The 25,285-nt window shown below is 44.3% G+C and overlaps 1 protein-coding gene across 1 annotated transcript in view; it reads left to right on the plus strand.

The window, feature by feature from the left end:
* Positions 1 to 25,285, plus strand: part of LOC138568695 (uncharacterized) — a 1,243,988-nt gene that overhangs the window by 707,301 nt on the left and 511,402 nt on the right. The window contains exon 82 of the mRNA XM_069646472.1: positions 2,555 to 2,684. Within this exon, the coding sequence (XP_069502573.1) occupies positions 2,555 to 2,684 (130 nt within the window). The remainder of the gene's footprint in view (positions 1 to 2,554; positions 2,685 to 25,285) is intronic.

The raw sequence follows: 25,285 nt of genomic DNA on the forward strand, positions 1-25,285 counted from the left end.
TCCCATGAGATTTTGCCTTGAGCTTTGGGAGAATACTAGCTGGCACTGCAAAGCACTTTCTTGCCAAATGTACCAGCTCCTTTGGGCCGCGAGAGAAAAGCGTGCATCAGACCGCGAGAGTTGGGTGCCCCTGCGTCACTGTGCGACAGTGACGGTCACTGGAGGTGACTTTCCCGCCTTTCTTCTAATGCCCTGAGAACAGCTGCATCAGTGCTTTCTTTGTCCTGCAACCAAGACGAGAGAACAGACCCGCATCTGCACCCGCAGTGCCTGTGCCTTTGAAGCCGAATCAAGAGCGGTAAATTGTGCTCCAGGCAACCCTGCCAGACCTGCCAAGTTTGAACCCAGAGTGAGCTAAGGGCGGTGAGTACTGAAACCACTTATCGGTCGCCCCTAGTTCATCCATTGCATTTTTACGCACCAAGGATCCCGTGTGTTCCTTGCCTTGGCTTCGGTAGCCTCCGCTTCCTAAAGACCTCCGAAAGTTGGGAATAGCTTTGTTCTCCGCAGCAGAACCTCACCTGATGCTTGGAACCTGTTTTACACACTTCAGAATCCTGCCTCTAACTTTGCCAGCTCCTTAAATATTGTACTGTGTGGCTTTAGGCACGACCGAGTGCTTTTTTACGCGCACATCTAACATTAAGCACAAGGCTCCCTTCATCGTATGTCTGGACTTATAAAATTAGGGTTATCCATCTCTGAAGATTGGCAATGTTATATAGTTTGCCTGCCCTTTTCCCTTACAGGTTTTGGAAGGATTCTGCACTTTACCGCATTGACCAAAGTGACTGTTTATATTTTACAAAGTCTGTTGTTTGAGTGGTGATTTTACTGTGCTTTTCATTATTCACTGGTATTTGTTCTTTGGCCTAATACATTTTATTTTTTCGTATGCTACTGTCTAAGGGTAATTCTTGGTGTCTAACTATGTGTGCTCATCAAAGACTTCCGATCACCATAATCCTCCTGCGACTTAGCCTTGACTGCTCTACAAGCTACCGTGAAATCGTCTGGTTATCATCCCAGAAGTGTTCCCTGTTTCACTAACCAGGGTGTCCTCCTAAACATCTGTTCACCAGAGCAGAGTTTAGAAATCCATTCTAACACCCATGTACTAACACCCATGTATGTGCACTGTGAGGTGAGGCCCAACTGTAAGAAAAGTACCTTAAGGACATATGACAAGGAAAAAGTTTACATATAACTTTACAATTTTAAAATTCTCACAATCACTGAACAAAAGCAACTGGCCCAGATATGTGATTTCATCAGTGATGTCATCAATGATGCCATTTGTGATGTCATCTTTGATGTCCTGGGTGTTAGTCTTACAGTGCATGGTGGTGGCGCGAGTTATGGTTGCATAGCTTACCATGAGTGTCCAATTGCTTGGGTTTTTGATTTTAGTTGTAACAATAACATCCCTTTTACAACGTTTTATCTCTGAATTTCATAGGTTTATATTAGTGCACCTGTGTACTGATGGCAAAAGGGAAGTGAATTACACTGCACCTGGCTGCTCCGGGCTTCCAATTGTACTCTGTGTCACAACTGACAACTGACAATGACACATGTTCTCTAATCAAGTAGAGCCCGTTTCTTTTTTAATTTTTTTTATTGTGTTCAGTTTATTATACATTTTTTCACATATTAAAAGTTTAAAAAAGACAAAAAGCAATCAATACCATCAGCAGTTAAAAAAAAGAAAAAAGAAGTTTAGCAACACAACATTCATTCTATAACATCATGAAGTATACCCTATATCCCTCATTAGATATTAAAAACTCTATCTAAGAACTTTATTCCCGCAAACACTAAAGACGGGTTTTCAACCAAGAGGAATAAACTCCACCATTCATCCACCGACAATGTGCTAACCCTCTCGACAAATGTCCCCTCTATGATGTTCTTAAAGCAGTTAGTGCAGGGCAAGAAGTTAGTATGTGTTTTAATGTTTCCGTTACGTCTGAACCCAGACAAAATCTACAATTCTTGTCATTCCAGCCCCCTTGCTTTCCAGAAAATGAGATTTCTTTAGTTGGGTAGAGGATCAGTCTCAAGCGTAGGATCTGGTTCTGGTAATTAGGACTGGGAAACTTTGCTAGATATTTCATGTTGTTCACCGGTCGAGACTCAAGAGAGAGATTTAAGGCCAGTTTGTAGCAGTTCCTCTTGTTTTGGGATTCAACCCAGTCCTGATGTCTAAGCTTTTGTTTAACTGCACTAAGGTTTTTTATTAGTGTCTCCATTGACATGTCAAGAGCCCTCAAGCGATTTGCATATTTTTCTTGCCAGAGGGTTAAAGGCCAAGAGCCTGTTTTAAAAGACCACTGTCCTGTTGCTTGGGCTGACTACATATGCTTAGCAGCTCCCCATGCTTGCATGTAAAACAGGAAAACCATAAAGGACCAGGCAGGCTCTAAGATGCTAGACTCCCCTAAAGACCATAACCTTGTACGATTTCCATAAAGAATGTGTCTTTACAACTGTGTTGTAAATAAATATGTGAGCATAATGTAAAATAATGACTCTCTTTCTACTTTCTTTTCAGACCAGAGAAGTACTCGAACACAACAACTTGCAGGGCATATTTTACATTGATTGGACAAGCAAATATCAATCTTTTAACTCCGGGCTCTTCCAAAAGACAATCCCTGCTCACAAGGGCCCTAAGCTGCTTAGTAAGTAAATGTATAAACATCATAGTGTTCTGTATCCGGAATTCACCTGCTGCAATATAAATGTTTTTGTAAAATGCTCATGTAGTGTGTAAGGCATTGCCAGAAACCTGGGTATCAAGGTGAGACCCTGTGAAAACCGAATACCTGTTTGTCGGCATTGCTGGCGGTCGAGGATAAGGATGGAAATTAAGTCCTTTCTGGTCCTGTTGGCTGTGTGATACAGGAGCCCACCCCCTGCTCCCAAACCAGGATTGTGAACCACTTAGAAGCAGGAAGTTGTTCCCCAGCAAAACGAATGAGAGGCTCACCCCGATTTATGTGATGCCAGGCAGTGCAAGGCACTGAGCGTGGGGAGTCTGATTTGCAAAGAAATAGTTCAAATATGAGCAAAAAAATGAGGACTGAAGAGCCCTGCACCCAATCATAGGTGCAGAGAAGAAGAGGAAGGCAGAGTACCTGACTTGGCAGCTGGGAAGGAGGAATGCAAGGCTGCAAGGAAGAAAACAGGCAGCAGCAATCAGGAAGGCAGGAAGAAAAACAGACCCAGCTCAGCAGCGTGTCCCCAAGAACAGAAGAGGTTGCAATGCACCGGTGTCGGTGTTCGCAGCGTTTTCCATAGTGAGCGGCTACAGGAGTCTGCGCACTGGCGTCCTGGTCACTGTGAGAAACCTGAGGGTATTCCCCCAGGTAGACCTTGGGAAACCCTTATTCAGGTGGCTAAGGGAAGGGCTGGCGCTCTCAGATCCCAACCGTGGGGGTGGACGAGCGAGGGAGATTCACCTGCGTAAGGGAACCCGAGGGGTTATGCTAGGGGAATTGCCCTAGGTGAGACACAGTATTGTATCGGGGAAGATGGAGAGGAGGGCGATATACCTGGAGCCTCTGTAGGCTATAATACGTTTACCAACCTTCCTCCCGTTGAATCTATCTTACCCAAACCTGCCATCCCGTTTTCTTGTTCCATATCCGAATACTCCCAATCATTCTTTTTCCTGTCCCTCTGATTATTATTTTCCGCACTCCCAACCTGCTCAGATAAATTACTACAGTTCCCACAATCCCTTATGTTCTGTTCTCCATCCCGGTCATTCCCGTCCATTTCAAAAACCTTCCCTATCCTGTCCCGTAGGATACTCTAACATTCCAACCCCTCCCCTTTCCAATACAAAGACTATAATTTCCAATACCAAAAATGTTCCCCTTTCCGACATGAATACTGGTTTACAACAGACTTCTAATGAAACTGTTTAGCTGACATGTCCAGATACAAGGGTCAGGCAAGGTCAGGCAATTGACTTAAGTTACACACACACACACCAGCCCTTCCTGGCCCTTCCTTTTCCTCACAGGGATAAACATTGGAGCAAGAAAGCACAGGGCGAGCAAGGCGAGCACAGCAGACAGCACGACGCCACAGCTAACCAGGCACGGCAGTTCAAGAGAACGAGAAAGGCGGCAGGAAGCGAGAGGGTGGTGAGGAGAGAAGTGATCTGGCCTTTTCGTCCCAAGCCTGTGGAACCTTTGGGGAAGAGAACCTAAGACCGCAAACAATAGCACAAGTGTCTTGCAGCAGATGTCAACAGTACATGGGGCAAGCCTACGCCGATAAGCAGGAGCGAGGGAAGCTCCCAAGACCGTGGTACCGGCCTTGACTCCAGAGAAGCCGAAAGCCAAGCGGCTTATCACAGCCAGTGAGTCAAGAGGAGAACCCATAAGAACCGGGCTGTGTTGAATCAGAAGCGTAAAGTGGCAAGTTTAAACCAGTTACATGTCTTTCCATCAACATTTTTCCATCAATGGTTTGTTCCATCAAATCATTTCCATTGAAAGATATTTAATGGAATTCCCATACATGAAGTGCAAAGTGTTTATGCATCGAAACCCTTTCATCGAATAGGGTTTCATTATATAAACACTTTGCATTTTTTGCATGGAAAGTCTATGAAACATGCATAACATTATAACGTTACAGGGAGCTGTCCAGTGCTGAAATCTATAAAGTATTTCAGCACTGGCCAACTTCCTCTAACTTGTGGTGTTTATTGTTTATCGGGGTGGGGTGGTCCCCCAAATCCCAGGGGTCCCCTCTCTCTAATCCCCACACCCAACCAACATTTCTTTCAAAAATTAACCCTTGTCCAGTGCTGAAATCTATAATCTAATTTGTGGTGTTTATTGGGGGGTCTCCCCCAAAAGCCCCACCCACTCCAAGGGGTCCCCTCTACCTAATCCCCCCACCAACCCCTATTCCTAACCCATTGAATTACCAACAAAATTAACCCTTTCCATTTAATTACCAACCCAAACATCCATACATCTATTTTAAAGGTATGTTTGAGCTGGAAATCCATCTAAATTCATTCAATGAATATGCTTTTTGATGGAAAAGCTTTTCAATTAATTAATTTTGATGGTTAATGATTTGATGGGAATAAATTTGATGGAAAGACTGCATACCGTTTGAACCAAGTTCAATGATCTGTGAACGAACTGTGAAAAGTGTTAAGGGGAGACCAACTACAGAGGCAAACCAGCACCACCTGGGTGCTAACACAAGAGACTCTGGTCAAACCCCATCAGAGCGAAACTATGGGTACCAGAAGGCCGTAGGAGAGCCGCCAAAAGAGGTCAAAGTGGTCATACAGGAGGTCTAGTAAAATCCCTGTATAATTGAAAGACTTTGATCTAAGAACAGTAAAGAAAAGTAAGGGAAGCAAATCCCACAAACTGTGTGAAAGTAAGGAACGTGAATCCCACCATAAGTGAAAGTAAAGAGGGGTCAGCACCCAGAAAAGGGGGATGCAGGGGTGAGCCACTATCACCCCAATCGAGAGGCACAGTGAACCCGGTGTAGGGGGCTAACAGTCGAGAGGGGTCGGAGCCCAGCAGAGGGGGATCCAAGGGTGAAAAGGTCATCACCTCAAAGGTTGGTGAAAGTACAAGGGAAGTAAATCCCGCCGAGAGGGATGCTAACGGAGTGGCAAGAGTGAACCTGACTGAGGGATGCCGATGAAATTGGGGGGCAAGTCTACAGTCCCAAGGAACAGTGTGTTGACAGAAGTGAACCTGGCCGAGGGATAACCACTGGAACTGTTTAAAAGACATTAAGATTGGTGAAGAAGGAAAAGCCATAGTGAACCCGACCGAGGGAAGGCCAAGATTTAAGAAGTGTCCGAGCCAGACTGAGGGAGATCCAGGGGTGAAGCTGTCATCCAAACTTCATTGAGAAATGAAGTGATATGTAAACTGAGGAATACGATACGATACGTGAAGGGTCAGTGCCCGGAAGAGTGGGACCCAGGGGTGAAACCATCACCCTACATGAACAGTGGCGAACAAATGAGACGGGCCAGCTCCAACAAGAGGGGGGACCAGGGGTGAATGAGAATCCTCACCCTAAGTGAAAGCAGGAAGCAAACTTTCATTTGTTAAAGGAACTTTTGTGTTTGTTATATTGAACACGTCAGGTCCTGGATGGCAAGAGACTTTCAATGGAAACGTGACTTGGGCATCAGCGATCCTGAGAGCTGCCATTGGAACTGTCGTCTCTTGCTGGAGGAGCCTGAGACTGTACTGTCTGCCAAGATCCCATCTTACCCCGTGCTCAAAACGTGGGAAGGGAGACCCAGGCTACCGCATCCTGACATATTATTTGAGAACACTTCTTTCTTTTCTTGAGAACTATGCCACACCCCTTTTTGTAGTGGCTGCAAGGTTTGGCAATAGGTTTCTTAGTATAGGCCTTTTTATTTTGACACAACACCACTAGAACTGCCTTATTTTTTGTTTGATGGTTGACGCTTGCTCAGATCTTAGATTTAGGTTTAGATTAGGCATTGAAATCGGGGAAAAAAGAGCTTTACAAAAATCCATGCTAAATCAACCAGAAGAAGCAAAAAAACGGAATACACCCCAGAAATATCTGGTTCTATCGCCATGTAAACGCCTTAGAAGACATTATCTGAAGTTCCGGCTGAACATCTTAGAATCAAAAGAAATTCTGAGAAACAGGCGTGTCATTCCGAGGGGCGATGTCCTATGCCGATTGTGCGGGAAGGAAGAAGAAAATTTAAAACATCTCATCCTAAATTGTTGTGAACTAAATGACCAACGCGAATCCTGCCTGGGAAAGGTGATGACAAACTATCAGACGCTTTCAGCAGAGGAATGGTGGAAACTACTGCACCTGACAGAAAATAACTCAGTGTGGATCGGGTTGACGAAATTCCTGGAGTTAATACAGAACTCCTTAGACTCGAGTCCAGTGGTCTCTAAAACAGAGGCCTATATAGAGATAAGTGAAAAGAACAAATTGGCAGAAGAGATCCAGATTGAAGAGTAAAGGACCGCCTTCGAAATCTCCACAAGAAAGTCTTTAAAGGTGCTGACCGAAATAAGGCGAGAGAAGAGGTCATGGAAAGAAGAAAGATGTAGTGTTTTGTATGTGTTTTAGGTAACAGAAAATTCCCTTTTCAAAAGTTTGTACAAACTAAATGAAAATAAAAAAAAAATAAAAAAATTAGGCATTTTTCCAACCTGCATACAGCATTCATTGTTCAATAAACATCCTCGAACTGTGATCACTTGTGTCTGTCTTACTTACAGCATGAGTTCCTTACATCACCCATATCAACGGACCATGCCGCCTGTACCGCACATGCGCAGAAAGCGGCCGCTGGTCCACGACGCATGCAAGTAGATACCAACATGGCAGCCCCTGTAAGAGGGTAATGACCAAGCTGTGTCCGTTAGAGACGGCGATCGAGAAGCCACCATCGGGCCCTCAATGGAAGAAGAACATGGGGGCCACCCGGGTATGCGGCGTGACACTGGCCCATACAGAAGTGGGTGATCAGAGCCCTTTCCTGATATATATTGACTTTGAGGCGGGTACAATAGGTGTATATAGATGAAATCCATCTGTTATATCTTTTTTGTATTTTCTTTAAATGTGTTGTGGATTACAAAAAAAATAAAACCTTTCATTAAGAAAACGCTAGTAACCCCAAATAAATGTATTCACAAAATACAATCTATATCAAATTAATTCTAAAAGAGATTTTATGGTTTTATAGCAAGGAAGCTTTCAATCAACATTGTATATAGCTTATAAAAAACTTGACAAGAGCAGTCACTAAGGGTTTTTGGACTCCATCCATCAAACGGTGCCAAACAATCTTTAAATATCTCTACAGGTGTATTGACAAATCTTGTAAATGAAAGTTTAGTAAGCTGATTTTTATATCACACCCTAGAATCGGAAGTCTTAATGTTTCCATTTCAGTAGCATTTGTACACACCCTTGAGATGCTCTGTGGATGTTTCCATGACAACGTATTACCTTTAAAGTGCATAACTGATTAAAAGGAAAGCGCATAAAAATATAACAAAATATATTGTTCAGAAATGTGGTAAAGTGTTCTATTGCAGATTCAAAGAGGCATATTCTTTTATATTCAGAAATTCAGGTCTTAATGAGAATTCCATGTAGTTTTTAACGTCTGATTGATTAGAGATTAATGTTTACCTAGAGGTTACCATTATATTCTCACATTATATTCTCACATTCATTAATAAATTCAGATAACACCTCCAGCAACTTGTTCTTCCCTTGCTCATGCAACGTAACAAATGAGAATGCTTAAGTGGCAGCACAAACTTTCTACAGATAACAAGTTTCATCCAAAATACTCTTGCCTTCAGAGACACCAATCCAAGTTCATAGCACACTAGGGCGATTGGCAAAGAGGGAGCACATTTCATTTTTTTTTCTCTATATGTAACCTTCTAACCTTTCCAGCCAATCCCATCTGTTCTCTGGCTAATTTCAAGTCCATTTATCAATGTTAGGTATCATCTTCATCTTGTAAAGTTTAATGGAATTAAATAATAAGAACAGTTTGTTTGTTTGTTTGTTTATTTTACTTGTATAGCGTGCCTGACACAGGGGTATCTGGGCGCTAGTGAATAAGAAGACGGTTACATGTTACAGTTCATACAGAATAGTACATAAAAAACATGATACAGGGCAGGAATTCAGTTAATACAATAGACAAGCATGAATACAGTCATGAATGAGAAATGGAAGCATACATATATGGACGGGAGGGTACAAATACCGACTAGTCCGAGGTGGATAGCTGAGAGAGAAGATTGGGTTAGTTCTTATTGAGTAGCCAGGTGATAACACTACTTCTGAATTTTTCGAATACTTGGATGGATTTGATGTCCAGTCTTTTCTTGTATGGACAGCCATTTGCAAAGTTTTCTGGTTGCTGAGATGTTCTCTCTTCTGGGTAGGTTAAGGGCGGCTATGAGTGCATTGTTCTGCAGTATCTGCAGTTTGTTGAGTACGGACTTATTGGCGCCTAAGTAGAGACCATTACAGTGGTCCAATTTGGACTGTCTGAGTGATCTGGCTAGTGTAAGGCAACTGTTAGATGACAGTAGGGGTCTGCACACCCTGATCAACTTGCCTGTGTAGGCAGTGGCTGAAGCAGTCATGTTCACATGTTTGGTTAGATTGGAGTTGGCGTTGAGGTAAAAACCTAGAGTTTTTACATCTTTGGCAATGGGTATGTTGTTCCCATCTATGCTTATGCATAGATGGGATTTCAGTCTTATCATCATTCAGGCAGAGGCAATGGAGGGCCATCCATGCCTGAATGATGGTGTAGATTTCATTACTCCGAGATACATCTGTGTCATAGAAGCCTGATAGGGGTAGGAGTATCTGGGTGTCATCTGCGTAATTGGTGTATGTGACACCCAGAAGGTCCACTTTATCGAATAGTGGCTTTGTAAAGATATTAAACAAAGTAGGCGAGACGCATGAGCCTTGTGGCATGCCGCAAGTGATAGGTATAGGGTCGGCCGCTGCCTAGGGTGAGAAGACATGCATGGTCCTCTTGTTGAGGAATGACTGGATCCAAGTGATGGCGGAGCTCGAAAAGTGAGCAGCCAAGGCGAGGTGATCACAAAGCACCTTGCGGTCGACCAGGTCAAAGGCCGCCGACAGGTCTATGAGGAGTAGAATGGCCACTCTTCCTTTGTCTATTAGTTCGTCAATCTGGCTTTTGAGGTCAACAGGGGCAGTTTCCGTTCCATGTTGGGGTCTGAAACCAGATTGTCGTGTTCCTAATAGTTTGTTTGTCTCAAGATAGTCTTGGATTTGCAAAAATGCAACCCTATCTAAGATTTTTAATAGAAAAGGGACCGTTGTGATCGGTCTGTAGTTTGTGGGTATTGATGGGTCAAGCGTCTGTTTCTTAAGTAGTGGGAGCACCCATGATTCCTCCAGGTTGCATGGTACGGAGTTGCTAGAGAAAGATGAGTTGATTAATTTGGTGATAAATGGGGCCAAATCTCTGGCCACATCTTTTATGATCTGTGCTGGACAACTGTCACCCTGGCAATTAGAGGGTTTCAGTGAGGCTATAATTTTTTGTACCTCTAGTACTGATACATTGGTGAATTTAAAGCCTGAAGTTTGATCCGAGGAGGCGGAAGTAGTCTGACTATTGGACTGAAGACCTATGATTTTGTTGGTGAGAGAATTTTGGATGCTGATGCACCAGAGTTTATCCTTAAGGCAAGTGTCAGTGGGTGGGTTAGGATTTTCCAACTCTCTTAAGATGTTGAACAATTCTTTGGTACTGGAGCCTGCTGGGTTTATTCTATCATAGAAGGTCTCTCTTTTGGTGCGGATGATCTCGCTTTTGTATGTGGCCGTGATATTTGCTTGGTTAGTTTTATTCTCTGAAGAGGGGGTGTTTTTCCAAAGCGTTTCAAGTTTCATGTTTAATCTTTTTCATAAGACCACACAATAGTCCAATTTTCTCCATTAGCCAACAAGATATTCTTGTTTGATTTTCCCTTATGAAAATCGGAAAACCCAAAGACATAAAGTGGTTGGCAGTGGCAAGCTTATTATCACAGAGAAACCAAGTAAGCTTGTTATGTTTATTTGAACACAAAAAAAACAGCAACTATTAATTTATTGGTTAATTTGTAACTTATGAGCCCGGATACAGATTTCAAAGGCTGTCAGGTTCCGCTAAAGAACAAGAGGGGTAGAATCAAATAAGATGATATAATCTGCAAATTCCAGCCATCCTACAGCTTAAGTTATGCTATGTTAATTGTTATGTTACTTGGCATTTATATAGCGCCTTATATATCATTGGTATGACCGCAAAGCGCTGGTAGGTTGAACGCCCTCGGGAATCGCAGTTCAAGTCAGTAGAGAGAGAGAGTGTCGTATAGTGTGTGGGCGCACCGGATGTGTGTGCAGCTGGCGTGGTTGTTGCATGAAAGCTGCTTCTTAGCGGTAAGTGTGGTGCTGAGGAAATCAGTTGGATGTGTTCAGTCTGGAGGGTGGACACCCAGACTGAGTTCTGGCTGTGTTAGGCCTGAGGAGACGCCTACGCTAGCCGGAATGTGCTCAGCTAGCTGTGTTTTATTAGGATGATGAGGTGTTTGTGGGGTCATGTTAGTATGAGAACCACTAGCCTAAATTTATCATGGTTTAGCTGTGTTCTAGTTGAGTGATGCTGTATAGGAGAGAGTAAGCATAGTAGCGTGATATGGTGGTTATCGGTAAAGCGCATGCAACCAGGTACGAAAGCAGGACAGAGGGGCGTACATAGCGGCATGCGTATATAAGCGACAGGATGGATAGGGTATACATGTGATAGATAACATGGGGATACATATACGTAGCATATGTAGGAGATACGGATATGTACCATCAGCCGCAGCATCCGTACCGTCCGCAGCATCCTCATCGTCCGTAGCATCCGCAGCGTCCGCACCATTCAAAGCGTCTGCACCATCTGAAGCGTCCGCACCATCCGAAGCGTCTGCACCATCCAAAGCGTCCGCACCATCCGTTACAGGCACTCCCTCCGTTACATGCACTCCATCCATTCCATGTACTTCATCCGTACGATATACTCCATCCATACCATGTACTCCATCCGTTCTATCTGTTCCGTCTGCTTCATCCGTTCCGTCCACCCCATCAGTTCCATCTGTTCCATCCACTCTATTCGTTTCATCCTTCCATGTCTTCCTTCCTTTCCATGTGTTCCATCTACTCCATCCGTTCAATCCGTTCCATCCCCTCTATCCGTTCCATCCACTTCATCCGTTCCATCCACTTCATCCGTTCCATCCATTCCATCCGGTCCATCCATACCCTCTGATCTATACGCACCATCCGATCCATTTGTTGCGTACACTCCGTCTGTTCCATCCATTCCATCTACTCCATCTGTTCCGTCCGTTCCATCCGTTCTATCCGTTCCATCCACTTCATCGGTTCCATCCACTCCATCCGTTCCATCCATACCCTCTGATCTATCTGCACCATCCGATCCATTCGTTCTCTACACTCCGCCCGTTCCATCCATTCATCCATTCCATACGTTCCATCCACTCCATCCATTCATCCGTTCCATCCACTCCATCCACTCCAACAGTTCCATCCACTCCATCCATTCCATCCACTCCATCCGTTCCATCTGTTCTATCCATTCATTCCATTCATCCGTTCCATACACTCTATCCGTTCCATCCGTTCCATCCACCCCATCCGTTCCATCCACTCCATCCACTCCATCCGTTCCATCCATTCCATCCACACCATTTGATCCATCCACTCTATCTGTTCCATCAACTCATCTGTTCCAAATGTTCCATCCACTCCATCCGTTCCATCTACTCCATCCACTCCATCCATTCCATCCACTCCATCTGTTCCGTCTGTTCCATCCGTTCCGTCTGTTCCATCCACTCCATCCGTTCTGTCTGTTCCATCAACTCCATCCATTCCATCCACTCCATCCATTCCATCCGGTCCATCCATTCCATCCACTCCATCCATTCCATCCACTCCATCCGTTTCATCCACTCCATCCGTTTCATCCGTTTCATCCACTCCATCCGTTCCATCCACACCAAAGATCCATCCACTCTATCTGGTCCATCCACTTCATCTGTTTCACCCCTTCACCCGTTCCATCAACTCCATCCGTTCCATCCACTTCATCCGTTCCATCCACTCCATCTGTTCCATCCACTCCATCTGTTCCATCCACTCCATCAGTTCCATCTACTTCATCGGTTCCAACTACTCCATCGGTCCCTCCACTCCATCCGTTCTATCCACTCCATCCGTTCTATCCGTTCTGACCGTTCCATCCATTTCGTCTGTTCGATCCGTTCGATCCGTTCCGTCCGTTTGGTCTGTTCCATCCACTCCATCCTTTCCATCCGTTCCGTCCTTTCCATCCGTTCCATCCTTTCATCCGTTCCATCCACTTCCTCCATTCTATTCACTTCATCTATTCCATCTACTCCACCCGTTCATTTCACTTCATCCGTTCCATATCCGCTCCATCCGTACTATCCGCTTCCTTCATTTCATCTGTTCTAACCCCTTCTCCGTTCCATCTCCTCATCCGTTCCATCAACTCTATCCGTTCCATCCACACTATCTGTTCCATCCATTCTATCCGTTCCATCCACTCGATCCGTTTCATCTACTCGATCCGTTCTATCTACTCTCTTGTTCTATCCGTTTTAGTTACATTATCCGTTTTAGTCTTTCTATCTGTTCCATCGACTCCCTTTGCTCTTTTATTTTCATTCTTCAAACAACCTTGGATTTCTGTTTATTGTGACTACTCATTCCATTTGCTCTAAGCGTCGATTCCTTATGGGAAGAGCCACGTTTTCAGTAATTTGCAGAAAGACAGGTAGTCTTCGGTGAGTCGAATATGGGGTGGAAGCGAGTTCCATAGAGTGGGGGCCAAGGCTGAGAATGAGGATCCTCCTAACCTGCCCGAGTTGGTGTTTGGTATCACTAAAAGGAGAGCAGAGCTTGATCTTAGAGTGCGCGGTGGGTGGTAGGGTTTAAGCTTGTCCTGTAGGTATAAAGGGCCGGTTTTATGCACTGCTCGTGGGAGATGCATGAGGTTTTGAAAGTCGCCCTTCATGCAACCGGGAGCCAGTGGAGAGTTCTGAGAGCTAGAGAGGTGTGGTCTCTTGGGCCAAGTGCTAGAAGCATTTTGGCTGCAGCGTTTTGTGCTCTTTGTAATTTAATGAGGTGGTATGCTCGGTAGAGGGAGTTGGCATAGTCCAGTCTCGACATTACAATAGATTGGACTGCGGCGAGTCTGTTGGGAAAGGAGAGGTATGGAAAGATGCGTCTAAGAATTTTGAGGTGGTAGTGGCAGGACTTAGAGACATTGTTGATTTGGCGGAAGAGGGTTAGGTCAGAATCGAGAGTGCATCCAAGGCTTTTTACTGTGGTCGAGGTGGTGGGTGGATTGCACATAGATTTGGGCCATGGTAGAGGTTGGGGGAGAAGCTCAGTGTTGCCGCAGACCATGATTTCGGTTGTAGTGGGGTTTAGGAGGAGGTGGTTTGTAGTCATCCAACGATCAATATCTAGGAGGCAGGCTGCGAGGTTGGACTGACAGTTGGAGTTTGACATGAGGAGGTTTAGGATTATTTGGGTGTCATCGGCGTAGTTATAGCACAGGATATTGTGCGGGCGGATTATTCCTGGGAGGGTGGACATATAGAGGTTGAAAAGGAGGGCCGATAGGCATGCTCCTTGTGTAACTCCGATATTGACTGGCCGGGCGGCAGAAGCAAAGGTGGGGAGGAGGGTTATTTGTTTTCTATTGGTGAGGAAGGATGCTATCCATTTGAGAGCGTTTCCACAGATTCCTAGGGAGTGGAGGCGGTCGAGGAGGATTGAGTGGTTGATTGTATCAAAGGCAGTGGAGAGGTCTAGAAGGATTAGTGCAGTGCATCCCGCAGTGTCTGCCGTGATCTTAAGATCGTCCCAGATTGAGGTCAGAGTGGTTTTGGTTCCGTGTCGTGGTCTGAAGGCTGATTGTGCAGGGTCTGTGAGATTGTTGGATTCGACAAAGGCATTTAGTTGGGAGTAGGCGGTTTGATTGATGAGTTTAGCAAGGAACCTGGTGTTTGAGATGCAGCAGTAGTTTCTGCGGTTAAGGGGGTCGAGGGAAGGTTTTTTTAGAAGAGGCTTGACATGTGCAGTTTTGAAGGCGTCAGGGAAGATTCCTGAGGAGAGGGAGTCGTTTAGGATGGTTCTTGCGTACTCTCCTGTGCAGGTGGATGAGAATATTTCTTTGAGGATTGAGGCGGGGCAGGAGTTAAGGGGGGAGCCAGATGGTTTCCGGGCGGAGAGAAGGTTGAGAAATTCGTCTCTCGATATTGGTCTGAACGAGTCGAAGGTGGTTTGGGTTGAAGTTGCTGTGGCAGGCGGGGGTGGGGTGGTGACTGGTAGGGCGGGTGGATTACGTAGTGGGGACAGGAGTGCCAGTTTGTTGTTGAGAGAATTTGTTCTGTCGAAAGTAGTGGTGTAGAAGTGGAGAGAGAGTGAGTCGCAGAGTAACTGAGATGGGGTGGATTGGGTGGAGGTACAGGTTGGTTTGGTGACTTCAGAAATGATTTTGTGGAGTTCCTTGCTGGGGTTTTCACAGTTGAGAATTCGAGAATTGTGGACTTTTATTGCTTTTCGGATTTCGGCTTTGTAGTGGCGATGGTGCTGAGCCAGGGTGGATCTACTCAGGTTGTTTTTATCTTTCCGCCATTTGCATTTGAGGGATTTATACAGTTGTTTAGCAGTCTTCAGTTCTGGTGTAAATCATCTGGGATAAGGGCCACTGCAGACGGAGGATTGGCAGGTGGGAGTGAGCGGGATTAATGAGATATTGAGCCACGAGTCAAAGGAGTCGATGGTTAAAGGTTCATTACGTGGGATGGTTGAGGGAGGAGTTTGAAGCAGGGCATTGGCTAGGTCAGGGAGGATCTTTAGTTTCTTCCAGCATTTGCGTTGATTGGGGGGTTCTGGTTCAAGTATGGGGATGGGGCGAGCAAGCGAATGGAGAAAGGCACAATGACGTGATCAGACCAGATGATAGGTATTGGGGGGCTTAGATGTATCTGATCGTGGGAGCTGAAGATGGCATCAGGGTGAGTGAGTTTGGCCGTTCATGTGAAGGCGGAGGTTAAGCGCATCTAGGCAGCCGACCAGTGAGTGGGTCACGGGGTTGGTGGGAATGTCGAGCCAGATATTGAAGTCCCCTAGAAGAGTGAGGGCGGGATGGTTTATTTGGATGGTGGCTATCGAATCACATAGGCTGCTTGAGAATTGTCTGTCATAGCCAGGGGGTCTGTAGATGATTAGGAAGCTGTGGGAGAACGTTGGTGGGAGGGATACTTTGATGAGAAGCGATTCGCAGGAAGGGATGATTGTCTAGCAGTCGATGATTGAGGCAGAGAAGTGTGACTTGAAAACGATTGCTACTCCTCCTCCGATGGCGAGTCGGTTGAGTGGGGTCCGTGGGGAAGGCTTCATGGGCGATGGGAGCAAAGTCGTCTGAGAACCAGGTTTCTGTGATAAAGACTAAATCTGGATTGTCTGAGGCGAGGAGGTCAAAGATGCTGTGTCTGTTTTTTGCTACAGATCGGGCATTAAAAAGGATGCATCTTACTTCGGAACGGGGGATGCTGTGGAGGTCGAATAGGTGGTGGTGGGGAGGAGTGCGCGAGTGGCTGGGACGGGTGGCGGCGGCGGGGGGTGGTGGCGAGTGAGCGGGATCTGGGAGGTGAAAGAAGCGGATTGGTCGATGGTGGTTGGGAAGAGTAGGCGGACGGTGGGGGAGGTGGGTGTGGGGAGGATGGGGTTGGACGGGTGTGTGTGGGTGGTTGGTTGAGAAGACGGATTTGGTGCCCAATATAGTGGGGAATAGGTGAATTACAACAAAGGCCGTGTTTAAGTCAGACAAGTATAAATGAAAAAGGCACAGGTCCAAAACACAGATTTTTTGTCCATAAGCCGTGGGAAGGACTCATGAGAGTTCACCCTTGTCATTTAGATGAATCTGCACTGTGGTGTCAGAGTACAACAGCATAACATGTTTTAAAAAAACCTCCTGGTAATCCCATGAGGCTAACTTATGCCATTGCCTTTCTCTATCAACCCAATCGAAAACAGCAGATAAATCCAAGCAAACTTCATAGTCCGGTGACCCACATTTAGACCACGCTTGTCTCTGAAGAAGACTTTGAATGAGCCCATTTAACGACGTTCCCTGGCATTTATGAAAGCCAGTTTAGTATTTAGCTAGCCTACCCACTTTGAGAGCCCATTGTTCTATTCATCCAGCAGCAAGGAAGCTAAATCTTACTAATAGAATCAAGAAGGACAATGGGTCTATAGTTGGTTTGATAGTCATGTTGCCCTTCCTGAAAGCAGGAAGTATATAGATTTTGTACCATGTGGGGAGAAGTATGTGAGACACCACAATTTAACTGAACAATGCCGCTGGAATTGTACCTTATAAATGAGGATTTGCCTTGAAAATTAGATTGGGCAAACTGTCAGGACATGACTCATTGGATGGTTGGAATTTCAATATTTTGTTCTTTATATCCTTCACTAAAAAGATTCCTTCCCAATTGGGAAGACGAAGCCACGAATGTGAACACATTTCCAAACATTATTGGCAGATTAAATCTTGTTTTTTTAACTTCATGCAATTTCTATAATTTTGTTTTATTTTTATTTCAACCAAATCTGACTTGATTTAGTTTATGGTTGAGAGATAAATGTTTGATAGCTAGATGTTTTCCTCTATTTCTCTTGACACTCTCCTTGTCATATCTATGTAAGTGATTGGACGTAGGAGTGTCCAGTAACATCTTTGTTGCATACTCTCAAAAAACCCTGCATAAAATGTTGAGCTCAACCAGCTTAAGTAATAAAAAGTTGCTATCAAGATAGCACTTTTCAAGGAACTAATTGAATTTCTCAATAGTGACTGCCGTAAAAGACAGTTGATGACTAGCACTATTTATTTTAAGATTGACAAAACATGAATCCCTGTTAAGAAAAGATAAACTACAATAGAGGTTAAGAGTGAGAAAAAAGTGGTCACCCAATTATGTGGGTACAATCTCAAATTCTAAACACTGATTGAATATTTCTGAAGACACAAAAATGAAATCAATAGTAGAAGAAAATATACTACAACAACAGGTTGTTGACCTCATCTGTTATATCTATAGAGCCTTAACTTCCCAATTTTAACAATTTGAAGCCATTGTAATATATAGATATCTCACTAGCCTAAGCATGAGTCACAATTCATAATTATAGCACACTGCCAACATTTTATGGATGGGCAAACAGGGCCCCTTCCCCCGGTCCCCCACCCTGGTGGAGGAAGGAGGCACCTCCTGCCCAACTTGGGGGTTTGTGGGGTGGCACTGCTTGGGGAAGAGGGGGTGGGTGTCAGAAATTAATGGTGTGTGGCTAGGTCACGAGACCAGAAAACATTTTGCATCTTTATTTATTTCTCTCGTTTACATCATCATTTAGACACTGAAAAGAACATGCTTCCATGCACATTTGACACACAATGCTAACAGTTTGATATTCTGTGCAGGAATGAGAAAAGGAACTTGCCAGCAGGGGTGTTGCTAGGTCTGGAAAAGATCTGGGGCTATGCTAATGTCAGGACTGTCGGGACTCTGGGCTAGCTAGCCCTTTTGTTGTAGTCCCTGAGCTTTTATCCGGGGCTACAACTAAAAGACCTGGGGCTATAGCCCCCTAAAGCGCCTCTAGCAATGCCTCTGCTTGCCAGGCATTGAGTAGTGCTATTACCTGGCCATTGATGGTAGCAGGTGCAAAATGGTACGAGTGCCTGGGCCTGTAATAGCATCTAATAGCAGCGCCTAATTGGCTTTGCCAATGTTTGTTTTTAACAAGAACTTCAGTGAAGGGGATGCAGAGTGCTTATAAATCAAGTGGTGGAAGGCAGACCTGGTTGACATTTTTACTACACCAGTAGCGTGTTTACAACTCAAATTAAGTTATTAATTTTAGAAGACTGCTTTGAAAATAACAACTGGCAGGCACTTTGAGAGCAATGTTTGATGGTAAGGCTTGAATAAAGCAAGCTGAAATATTTCCCATGATGAGGAGTTTTGGGTGGGGAGGGGTGGGACATGTTAGGGAATGGCCATAGTAATTAGTATAGCCATTGGCAGTCAATGGGTGGTGAAAGGGAAGAAGGCAACTGACCAGGCGGTGTCATGGTGATTGGCAAAGAATGTTATTGAATTCAAAAACCTAGCTATCCCTGACTCTAAAAGTTGTTTCCCTGCCTTAAACTAAAAACTAAAGGGTCTGTCAGAAACTCTGTAACTAAAGAAAGCACCGTCCTGAGTGAAAACCTTTCCTCTATCCCTTACACGATAACTAAAGCTTCTTAATCAAAAGTAAAGTTCTCTCACCAGGAGAATGACTCCCTTCTCTTGGTGTTTTGAAAGAAAGTCTCCTCAGAACTCCAATCAATACCAGGGGGAATGACTCCCTTCCCCTGGTCTTGGTTTACACACAGTTCCAGACGTGACCAGGAGGAATGACTCCCTTCCCCTGGCTTCTCTGGTAATATTCAATCTGGATGCAGGGGGAATGATTCCCTTCCCTTGATAATGGTTTCACCAAAGTTCATATTGTGTCCATGGGGAATGGCTCTTTCCCATGGTTGCCAGTAACAACACAGTTCCAATTGAGTCCAGGGGGAATGGCTCCCTTCCCACTGATATCTAGTTTCAACAAAGTTTCAGAAAAGATCAGGGGGAATGACTCTCTGCTTAGGCATCTTTCGCAATATTTCCAGGCTTTCCCTTCAGCCCGGCAATGGTCTTTTCTCGGTATACACGCATTTCACTGCAGTATTTTTCATCGCAGGTTTTTTCATCGCCGTTTTTATTTTGAAAAAAAAATCATCTTTTTTTTTGTGGGGGGGAGTTAAAAAATTTAATATATGGTTGTGGGTGTAAGGGAATAAAAAAAAGGGGGCTTGGGTGGGGAATAAAAAAAAGGGGGGCTTGGGTGGGTAACCCCCCCCAAAAAAACTAAAAAAAACGAGTGTTTCGAAAAAAAAAGGCGATGAAAAAACCCGCTATGAAAAATACAGCGGCGAAATAACGTAGAACCCTTTTCTCTACTACTGTTTAGAGGGTTCCTTGCTTCGACATTCCCCTTGTATGTCTTTGGGTCCTAGACCATGTTCGCTCCCCCTGTTCGCACTTCATCATAACTGGCTTTCCAAAGATGAATATGATTATCTAAATAAATCCAATCCTCGAGTACCATCATTTTATGCTTTAGCAAAAGTTCACAAAAACTTGTTTAAACCGCCAGGAACACTGATATTTTCTGGATGTGGCTCTATTCTAGAACTACTCAGTGAATTTGCGGGCCATTTTTTGTAGCCAATAAGCCATAAAATGGAAATGTATATAAAAGACACGGACATCATTAAGAATTTGAGAATTCACTTTTGATGATCAAACAAAACTTTTGGTCTATGAATAGGTGTTTGTTAGTACATGATATATCCTCTTTTGGTTCTGAAGAAGGCATTTAAATCATTTTTCTGCTGGTGAATCACATAAGGAGCATGTTTCGCACACCTTTTCAAATAGGTTGCAATATCCAACAGGCAGTGTTAGGTGAATCAATGTTGATGCCATTTTGGCCAAATATGGCACTAAAGGCTTAACATTGTCTATGGACATAGTCAATCAGCCTATGCATTTGCTTTTGCTTCCCGGCGGAATCCTTCCTATTCCCAAGCATCATTTCAATGTTGAGCACTGAAACTTAATTGTGAGTGTAAATTAGCACCACAAGTATGAAGCTCGCAAGCTGAGAAATGGTAGGGAGGTGTGAAGAATCAACCATTTCTCTTATGAATGAGGGTCTTTAATCTTGGAAAGAACCAAAAACTGACAACAGTAATATCTTGGAGTACCAAAACGGAAGAGGCCAATTTGGAAATATCAGAATTATTGAATAATTCCTGTTGGGCCAGAATTTCTGAAGAAATTTGTCAATAAAGGGAATTGGGAAGTAGACGTACAGAAGTATCCTTGACCAATCTACCAGAAAATCATCCCCAAGGAATTTCAACATTTTCCCATCCAATGCACTTAGGACTGACACCTTACAATCTGTCTAATAGCAAATAATACATCTTGGGCAGGCCCCATTGCAGAAAATGCTCTGAAGTGCGTTGTAGTTCTGCTCCTAGTTATGGAGGGAGTGATGAAAACTATTCAGTATGCCTGCCTCTGTACTGATCACTTTCTGAACATGAAAAGCCAAAGGAAAGATTTTGTTTGCAGTTGCTGGAATGCCATCTGGTACGGTGTGCTAAAACAAGTGCCCCGTTGCATGTTTAAGTACAAGATTGCAAAGAAACTCTGCTTGTGAACTTGAACTAATGCCCCACAAGAACAGGAATAAAAGCTTTCATGACCTGAAAGAAGGCCTTTAGTTCCAACTTGTTTATGTGCTGCCTTTTCCCTTATGCAAACCACAGGCCATTCATTTGAAGAACAATGTGTTTGGCTTCCCATCCAAACTCTCAAAACCTCTGCTTTCAGTGAAGTCGGAGGGGAATGACTCAGAAAAGTGACTCCCACAATTAGGTGTTCCTCTTGAATCTGCCAAAAAAGAGCTTTTAATAGATGTTGAGAAATCACCAACAGCTTCTGCTGAAAATCCTAGTGATGGTCACCGCTCATAAAAAAAGTCGACACTGCCTTAGTGCTGGGTGTTCTTGCTTTTTTAACACAAAGGCATAAATGGGTCAAACGTTAATTGAAGGCATTTTTTTCAAATCATATTTTACTTATTTTAATATTATAGGTACACAGTTTAGCATTCAATATAACCACATTTTAAAACAAAATAAACTCCCCCGTACTGCAAACCTCTTATCACATTATTGTCAAATAAGAAACTGTTTACCCCTTTCGCCTCTGCCTCCCATGCCAAATATTTCAATAACCAGTTTCTGTCTCTGTCCCCTCCTCAACCACTGATGGTGTCTGTGAAAAGTTCTCAAATGTGATGATCAGTGTACACGTCCTTGAAACGGACACTATATACCTTGTTTTGACCACTGTCCAACCTCACATTGATGGCGTTCGTTGACGTTTACAGCACCCTTCCTCTGAGACTTGTCTCTGATCCCTTTTCACTCCTGTGTTAGCTTGTAACCTTGTGTTCCCCCAACTGTGGTAGATTCCCAGTACCAAACGTTTTGCACTGGTCATCTTTAGACCAAAAGAGGAACCATTCTGCTGCAATGTTTCTGGAAGATTCCTGAAGCCATGCAGTGATCCTTTGAATTTGGTATACATGTTTTACCTTTTTTAACCATTCTCACTTTGATGGAAGAGTTTCGCTTTTACACGCCTCTGCTAGACAGGTTCTCGCTGCGATCAACATATGGTGCACCATATATAGGAGGCACTTCTCCTTTAGGTGTGAGACCGAACAAAATCCATTATAATCTTTAATCCATGACAGAAGATCCTGCCATTATCTGCGCACCTTGTCACAGTTCTACTACATATGCCAATATGTGCCCTTTTTCACACAGTTCCTCTAGGACCTTGGACTTCATACATTCTCGCTAGTTTACTGGGGAAACATGCCACTGGTACAGGCGCTTAAAGCTGTGAGACTTAGGCTACTGCCGCATAGAGAATAGAAAGCAATCCATCCGCAATGGGTGAGCCCAGGTCTTCTTCCCAATTTCCTCTAGCTGGTATAAGTCTTGGGCCCCTCCCCTCAAGAAAAGTTTTGTATATCTTAGAGATTAGTCCTTTACTGCCCACGTGGCAGTGTAATAGATCCTCAAAGGGGGTTAGCTCCCGGCACACTAGTGGCATCCACTTCCTTCCGGTGAGGACACCTTTCAAGTGGGGGTACTGTAAGGAATGCATTTTGGCAATAGTTGGACAGATACAAGTGACCACAGCTCAAGGGCGTTTATTGAACTTTTACAGGAGTGTGATAAATCTAAAGATGGGAGCAAGTTACTACCATCAAATAATAAAAGAAGGCAGGCCTAGTGGAGCTGTGTCAACATAAAAAGTGCCTATGCTAAAAGAAACTATTGCCAATCCTTACTACTTGCTACAAATAGTGTGGGGTGCAGCTCATGAAAAATAAATGTGTTCACAAAATGATAAGTCAGGATACTTGGGCAGTTGGCATCCCTTCCCTGCGTTTTCAACACTGGGCAAGACGGTTCACTCGAGCCAAGTGCACATGCTGGCTTCTGTGGCACGAGGATACTGTTCCAGTTTCACAGTCCACAAAATTCAAGACCTTCTGTGTCCAAGTCTCTTTACTTCTCACCAGTCTATTGACGCAGAGGGCTTGCTGTAACGGAAACAACACGCAACTGTTCTCCATAGCGTTCACAGTATTCACTTTGGGTATTCATCCTGGATCCCCCTCTGCCGGGCTCAGATCCTTTTCACAAACAAAACCGGACCACTCTGTGTATGGTATCTTTTCTGGATTTCCTCAGAGTTCAATTCTGAAGTTCAAGTGATTCTTTCTGGCTTTCAATTACAGTTACAGTTACGTCGCTCATTCCAAATGCTTCATACAATGTTTCCTTTATACAATGTTGCCGCTTGCAACCTTGGTTAAAAACACAAGCTGGTTTGGTATCAGTCTCTCTGACTCACCGGCTGTGTTGCTTTTTCGGACGCCGCTTTCACGGCGGTAATGGCTCCTCCCTGCCTTGTTTATCGACGCGGGAGAGCCTCAGGTTCCTCCGACACACTGGGTAGGTTTGATTAGTCTTAGTTCCTGGTCTTCGGTTTCTTACTTTGCAAGGCTTGTGGAAGCAGCGGTCTTCATAGGTCGTGCTCCGCCTTTTTTCCGTGTGGGGAAGTGTGATGGAAGTCAGGTGTGTGTAATGAACCGTAATTGCCTGACCTTGGCTGACCCTGGTATTGGGACCTGTCAGGTATACGGCTCTGGTGTTAGTCTGTTGTCGCTCAAAGTGAACTGTCCGTGAGAAAGTGTTTGTGTCGGGAAAGGGAGGGCAGGGGGTTTCAGTTCATAGGTATTCTACCGGGTAGTATGGAGAAAAGCTGTTACAGGGAAGGGGATACTGCTTCTTGCATCCGGTGTCCCACTTCCACTCCTCGAATACCCCTCATCCGGGTGATCCTCCCGCACTGGTCCACACCCAGGAACTGGATCCAAAAGCGATGGCCATGTCCTGGCTACCTGGATGACAGATCTCCGGGGACGAGAGGGTGAGACCCCTTCAGGTTTCTCACAGTACACCAATATCGACAATTACCCATTACTTAGGTTATTTTCCAACACCTGGGGATCTATACATTTACAGTGTATCCATAGTTGTCCAACCTTCTCAAGTCCAGCTTCTAACCATCTTTGAAACCTAATTGGGTCATTTATTTCTGTGAGAAATGGAAGGGGAACAAATACAGCTAAAAGTGGATGGCCATGTTGTGAATACCGCACTAGTCTTCGGCCTCGCCACACCCTCCAAAATGGGCCCAATACTGAATGACCTCAGACCATCTCTGGTATGACCCTTCCTGCGACCGACAACTATTCCCTGACCGTTACCGGTTGCAATATGTAATTTTCATAGGTTCTCCAGGAATATTCCTAAGGTAGTCCACTACCACTTGTAACTGTGTACCTCTAACATAACATTTCATATCTGGAAGCTCTACATCCCCCCTATCTCGGAGTAGAGAAACTGGCATAAAGTTTATTTTGGCCTTATCCTCCCACCATACACATTTCCAACAGATATTTTCATCTCCCCTAAAAAGGGCCCCAGGATTTCCACTGGTAGCATTGTAAACTTCCGAAATAAGAAGCTAGGTAAAACATACATTTTCAGTGCTGTTCATCTCCCCATCTTTGTTAACCTAATTCTGTCTCAATGTTTCAGGTCTTTCTTAATCTGTTCCCATAAGGGAGGATAGTTCTATTGGTATGATTGTGTACATTCTGCCACTACCCATACACTTAAATATGTATCTTCCCCCAGCAAATGGTGAAAGGAGAAGTGCTTAGAATGTCCTCTAGCTGTTCTGACCTAGAAGGCAACAGTTGTACTGTGAACCTTTATTTATTTTGAAGCCAGAACATCTTCTGTATTCTTTCAGATCATCCAAAAGAGCCAGAATTGATGTCCTTGTATCTACTAAATAGAGCAGTACAGCAAACCCATTTTAAATTCCTCTCCCCTACACAAATTTCACGAATGTAATTTTGGCTGCCAATGATTTGATGTCAAGTGCAATTAGCAAAGGTGACAGAGGGTACCCCTGTTATGTGCCTCTACCCAAAGAGAAGGGTCTTGCAGTGCGGTTGTTCACCATCGCGTTAGCCTGAGGTGTTGAATAGAGTTGCAAAATCCAGGTTATCCAGGTGGGCCAAAGCCAAGCTGTTTAAGGACTTCTAACAGGAACTCCCAGGAAAATTGGTCAAAAGCCTACTCAGCATCTAACGACAACAGGACAGAGTCTACTGGGGAACGGCTCCCTGTGTACATAAGGTGCAGGGTTTTGAGTACATTATGAGCCCCCAGCAAGCATCTTAAAATCTTGACATCAACTTTAAGCAGGGAGATGGGCCTGTACACATGACATCTCCTCTGGTCTTTCCCTTCATTTGGAATGAGTGA

Source organism: Ambystoma mexicanum, chromosome 2q, assembly GCF_040938575.1.
Source record: "Ambystoma mexicanum isolate Mex_15411 chromosome 2q, UKY_AmexF1_1, whole genome shotgun sequence".
Taxonomy (NCBI): domain Eukaryota; kingdom Metazoa; phylum Chordata; class Amphibia; order Caudata; family Ambystomatidae; genus Ambystoma; species Ambystoma mexicanum.